General features: G+C 37.7%; 1 protein-coding gene across 18 annotated transcripts in view; it reads right to left on the bottom strand.

The window, feature by feature from the left end:
- Window positions 1-1,116: 1,116 nt before the first annotated feature.
- Window positions 1,117-5,852, bottom strand: part of baz2ba (bromodomain adjacent to zinc finger domain, 2Ba) — an 80,039-nt gene continuing 75,303 nt past the window's right edge. For 13 of the 18 annotated variants that reach the window (XM_088605495.1, XM_088605492.1, XM_088605493.1 and 10 more), the window contains 6 exons: window positions 4,967-5,277; window positions 4,374-4,509; window positions 4,140-4,286; window positions 3,585-3,859; window positions 2,912-3,055; window positions 1,117-2,482 (listed from right to left, as the gene is read on the bottom strand). In XM_088605495.1, the coding sequence (XP_088461621.1) occupies window positions 2,329-2,482; window positions 2,912-3,055; window positions 3,585-3,859; window positions 4,140-4,286; window positions 4,374-4,509; window positions 4,967-5,277 (1,167 nt within the window). In that variant the 3' untranslated portion in view covers window positions 1,117-2,328. The remainder of the gene's footprint in view (window positions 2,483-2,911; window positions 3,056-3,584; window positions 3,860-4,139; window positions 4,287-4,373; window positions 4,510-4,966; window positions 5,278-5,852) is intronic. The other 5 variants (XM_088605501.1, XM_088605507.1, XM_088605503.1 and 2 more) reach the window with 2 other exon arrangements.

Raw genomic sequence — 5,852 nt, 5'->3', positions numbered from 1 at the left:
CGTAAAAATGGCCCTTTCCTGTCTTTTTCCCCCACACTGAATTAATAATACCACTGTGTGCCAAATTTACATGTTTTTTTTTTCTCTCTCGTGAGACTAGTGTACCATACTTAATGGTGAAATTGTTTTACTTGTAGGAATCCGGGAATTAAATCGCAGTCGTCAGGGTGCTCAAGATGGACGGCAAGAAGTAATAAACAGAATGGGCACGATGAACCGCTGGTTACATTAATGAAATCGTGACATTTAAAAACGTTGAGCATTCTCAGTTTTTATTTTTAATCAGTATTTTAACAGATATGTGTGACCTTTACAACTTTTTGGTTGGAGTGATTGTACAGTGTGGACAGAGTTCACATAACAGCTTGATTCTTAGCACTCTTCCGTTATGCGGTTGAGAGCTCTGGTCTTTGCAAAACAAATCCATGAATTATTGTTAATGAATTAAAAGTTAGCTCAATCCTAAATTTCCATTATACTTAATTTCTTTAACTAAAAAGACGCACCCTAGCATATTGTGTTCATTGTATGAGAACCGTATTAGGCATGTTTTACTCATTAAATGTAATTTCACATTCTTAACAGGTATGTGCTGGATTTTAGCATGCTTCTTTCTTGCAGTTATCCTGTTAGTTTAGGAGTTTAGACGACCTTAACCTGTTTGGGTCTTTGTAATAAAACAGCTCATGAACTACAGCAAAAAGCTTAGAAAAGAAAGGAAAATGCTTACAAAAGGTAGTCAAGATTTTATGTCTTCCATAAAAATAAAAAATATTCATAACAAAGGAACTGACCAAAACTACAAGAGTCCTAACTTAAAGAAACCACAAGAGTATAATGGGTTACATCTTACCTATTAATAAAACTAGTCAAATTTTAATAGAATGGAAAGTCATTTATATAAATATGTAAATCATTTATCAGTTCTCAGTAACATAACACTGTGATGTGATCTATGACATCAATGTCACTGGAAACTGTAAAAAGGGATATATAACACAGTTTCACAGTTTCTGTTAATTACAGGCTTGTCTGAGAGGAAGTCTTTTCAGTTCATCTTGAGCAATGTCATGCAGACCACAAGAGCTACTGTACATAAACACACCAAAATAATACTGGGTTGAAAAACATCCTTTTATTAGATCCGTGCCACACACACTAGTGAAAAATAATGCTCCTACAAAAAGAATGCTACCTTTTTTCCACAATATATTTTAAATAAAATAACTTCAAGTACTCTGACTTAGGTACAAAAAAATCTGCTCTAGCTGCCTCCAGTAGGCCACAACACACAGCAGTTCAAACACAGTGGTTACAAATGTCCTTGTGTCCTCAGTTCTGTGGCAAGGCAGATGGAGGGAAATGCTTTTATGAAAAATACTGTGTGCGTTGCAATATCTTTTATATGGATAAAAATGATTATGTTAGAATTCGAGGCCCAGGAGGGTTAAAATTATATAAAAAAATAGAAAAATGGGAAAAAAATAATATCCCCTACACCCTGTTGGAAAGGCAGGCACTACCAAGATTAAGGAGACCACAGTGTTTGCAGAGGATATGTACTGTACAAGCAATATATGTATAATCACTTTAAGACTAAAATAAAATGCTACAATCATTCTAAGGCATAAACAATATTTGATGTCTGAAAACAATATGTACACATCATACATATTCCAAACAAGACTTAATATTAACATTAATGAACAGTATATACAGATGTGTCACTGTTGCCTCACTGTTCTTTTGCAACTAAGTGATGCAAAAACATATATTTATATATAAATGCAGCTTTACAGTATTACCGTAATGGATTCTCTGGTGCCCTTAAGACACAGAACAGTGTAAACAGTTATTTCTTGGCTTTGTTTTATATTTGAAAAACATTCCTTAAGATTTTAAAGCAGTTTTTGCTGTTTCTTCCTTTTCATAGAAAATGAAGACTGGACCTTTTTACTCATAAATAATTAACAAAATTAAATACATTCACTATAATATTAACTGTAAAAAAATTATTTACAAGTAGTGGAAAGTTTTCTTTCCGTATTACAGCTCTGATGGTTGTAAATTCAGTGCGATTTCATTTGTAATTGGTATTGCACTATGACACCCCATTATCTGGAACTCTTTGGGTGTGTTTTCCCTGTTCTAACCAAACCAGCGTAATCAACAGAACAATGTAATTTCAGAGCCCTGGTTTGTGAAGTAGAGACTCGAGCATCATTCCACAGAGATGTTCTTGAGTATATACTTTCCCCAAATGTTCCACTTTGAAAACTGAAATGAAGACTGCTGGTCCCAGACAGTGAAGATAATGTTCAAACAGGACTAGTTTGATTTGCAAATTTCAGTCCATCTTCTTTCAAAAAATCGTCTCATGTTGTGACCAGCTCGTCCTATCTCAGAATCATCTTCATTAAATGTTTCACAGTTATCAAACACTAATTTGACATCGACAATAAATGCTTCAAGATTCTGATACCTAAAATAGAAAGAGAGAGAATTTTAGAATTCTTAATGAAAGGCATGTTACTTGATAGGTTGTTACAAATATTCTTCTTAAAAATGCCACTAAATGAAGTACTAGGAATCAGTCAGGCAGCTAAAATAGACTACAGCCTGTGACAGAGGCAGCGTAGATATGGAAAAGAGCTATGGATATGGTAAATTTAGAAAGCACTATATGACTTGTGGTCATATAGTAACGGAGCTGATACTATATTCTACGTCACTACACTGTTACATATTAAAAGCAGAATGTTAATGTTAAAAAAAATTAAAAAAAATTGCCTGAAAATATAAATCATTTGTAATATCGCAAGCACTTCTCTGCTTTTTTCTTTTCTTACTGTCTGAAAAATAAAATCACATATCTGCTATTATATAAGCCTATCGGGGAAATAATACTTACTGGCTGCTACCAAGTTTCTCACGAATAGTAGAAAAGTCCATAGGTTTCTTTATTACTTTTTTGTATCCAGGCACAAGCTTCGAATTCACAGGAAGTAAAAACGGCCAGGCATCTTGATGGGTTTCTAGCTCAGAAAGGATTATGCTGCGCAATACAAAATGAAAATGTGAAATTTTATTTTAGTGTTGTTATACACAGTTGGACCTTGTGTCATAGACTATACATAGTCATCATTATTCATATTACCATCTTTCCAAACATTACTACTTCTGCATAGCCCTCTCATTAGGTAATTAAAAAATAATGGTGCTGGCAAGAAACTACCATTGAAATCAGTACAAGTGCGTTTGGCAATTAGCAAACTCTATTACTCTCACAGGTTGTTTGTTACCATCATGATCTATATGGTTACAGGCATGGGAGTTGCACACCACATTTCCAGATTATTGACTACAAAGCCACAGTCCTAGCTTTCTGGAGAGAAATGTTCAAACTTCATTACATTTACATGACATTTTGTAATTTGGCAGACCCTCTGAACCAAAGTGTCTTACGATTGCATCCAACTGCTGGCAATCAGATTTTCGTAGCTGCCAGCTCTTCAGCTGCCAACTATTTCTAAACCAGTTTAGAAAATTCCCTGGAGGTTAGAGACATAGACTGAAGTTTTTACCTGCACATAGCTAGATCCTTGGCGTTGTCTTTTGCCGTTTTAGCTTTCTTCACACATAGAGGACTTTCCTGCTTGCTCTGGTTTGAAGACGCATTTTCTTCTCCTTTTCTCTTTTTGGCCTCCTTGCTCCCTTTCTTTGGAGTGCTGCTTGTACTTGCAGCATCGTCCTCTGAGACTTCTCCAGCCACAGACAGCTTCCTACTCCGTTTTACTTCATTGTTTTTCTTTCCACTTCGGTTTTGAAGCTTTTTACTCCTTGGGGACTGACCGCTTGCCTGAATAGCACAGAAGACACCTGATGCTGAATGCATGCTTCATACATTTCCTTAAGAACAAACTTATTTGCCTACATATTACAATCAATGTTATCAGTTACCTTTTTTTTTTACTTCCTGCATTACTGGAATTGTATTTTTTTAACTCTATGATATGGAAATCTCATCAATCTGTAAAACAAAAACTACTTCCTAGGAATAGCGGGATCAAATCTGTCTACATATTGCCAATTAAACTTCTTTTTAAGCTGTATTGCTCTGTACTGAAGGCCAATATTACCTTCGCAATGCAGGCAGGACAAAACCAGTCACCCTCAGGTATTGTGGTGATCTTGGGTCTATGGCAGTAAGTATGACATCCTTTGTCACAACCATCACAAAGCAAGAGTAGTTCCTCATTATCTCCCTTTCGGCAAATTTGGCAGTACTGCAACATATGAAAATTGGCTTTGTAACTATGAAATTCGGCAAAGAAATGCTGAGCTACTTGTCCGAAGAAACTGCATATACTCACAACTTTCATGATGGACTTCTCCCAGGCAATTGATTTCTGCAGCTGCTGTATGCAGAGGGCCAACTGAGCTGCGCTGCGAACCTCACTGAGGGCCTTGCGCCACACTTTCAGCCCAGGGGCAATGTCCTCTTCCCCTCTGTGTGAAGGGAAGCGCGCATCAGCGAGGTCAGAGATGTGCTCAGGCGCAACATCAAACGAAACAATTCAGAATAAAGCAAAACCAAAAATAGCAGTGCACAAGAAGCCATGAGGTGCGAACTGGAAGCAGCTGGGTTCAACACAACTGTGCCTTAAGACTGGCAACATGCCTCATACATTCAAAAGTGCGTGCTAGGGCAGTGCTCAGAAATGAGAAACCCATAGCCCTGAAAGAACCTTATGATACAATGCACCATGCAAGATACAACTAGTTCCAAAAAAGCACCGCAGACATACAGGAGGTACAAAAAAAGAACTTGAGATCAAAGAAACCAAAATATGCAAAGCAGGAAGAACAGGCAACACGCACAGCAAACAAATAAAAAACAACAACAGAACAGGCTCCAATCAGCAGAGAAGCACAATAAGTGTTCCAATTAATCTCGATGACCTACCCATCACCATCACCACTACTAGATGGTGCAGGAGCAGGAACAGTAACTGTGCCCACATTATCCAGTTTGATCTGAATGGTGGTACTTAAGGGGCTCTTCAGATACCTTCGCTCTATGTTCCTCTCCAATTCAGCCAGCCTGGTTACAGCTATATCTAGAGGGTTGTTGATTCTCCGGATAATGCTGCCATCACCGCAATCCTCATTTTCTCCTTGAACACTGTCTTCTTCCTGCTGCTCTTTAGCGAATGGTTTGTGCTCATAGTAGACAAGATCTTCCCTCTCTGAGTGAGGCTCTGGATAGATCCATCCCTGTGCATTGAAAGACAATGTTAACCTTGAAGCAGTGCTTCAGCTAGATCATCAAATCACTTCTTATAAAAGCTAGCGCCTGGCACCTGAATGATATTTCTTTTTTAAATTTATACTGAGCATCAAAACAAACATAGCACTTCACGTTTGCATGTAGGTTTCAAGAAAAGTATACAGATATTGAGTAAAAGCTGATTGGATAAAGGTGGAGAGTGATTTAATCTGTTGAATACTGTGTCTTGTGAAAATCAAAAAAGGCACAGAGGAACCAATATGCCTTACTTCTCAAGAGAGCAATGCCTTTGGGCCAACGCCTCTCCATTGGTCTTGCCAGCATTGGAACCAAGTCTTTTTAGCAATGAATCAAGACTGCCAAAATGGTTGCCAACAAGTGCGGCACAGACATGCCAAAGGATATGCTTTTTGTTGCGTTCAACCGACCAATCAATGATGAGGCTCAAGTGTGGTGGTCATGGCAGGTGTGTCCCTATAGAACTTCACTCATTAGTGATTGATGGCAACCTGACTATTACTGCACATTGGTTCAAGCTGTGAGACCTCATGTGCTGCCTAAC

Source organism: Lepisosteus platostomus, chromosome 14 (genome assembly GCF_059453375.1).
Source record: "Lepisosteus platostomus isolate fLepPlt1 chromosome 14, fLepPlt1.hap1, whole genome shotgun sequence".
NCBI lineage: Eukaryota > Metazoa > Chordata > Actinopteri > Semionotiformes > Lepisosteidae > Lepisosteus > Lepisosteus platostomus.
The sequence above is the reverse complement of the archived record's forward strand: the minus strand, read 5'-3'. Positions and strand labels throughout refer to the sequence as shown.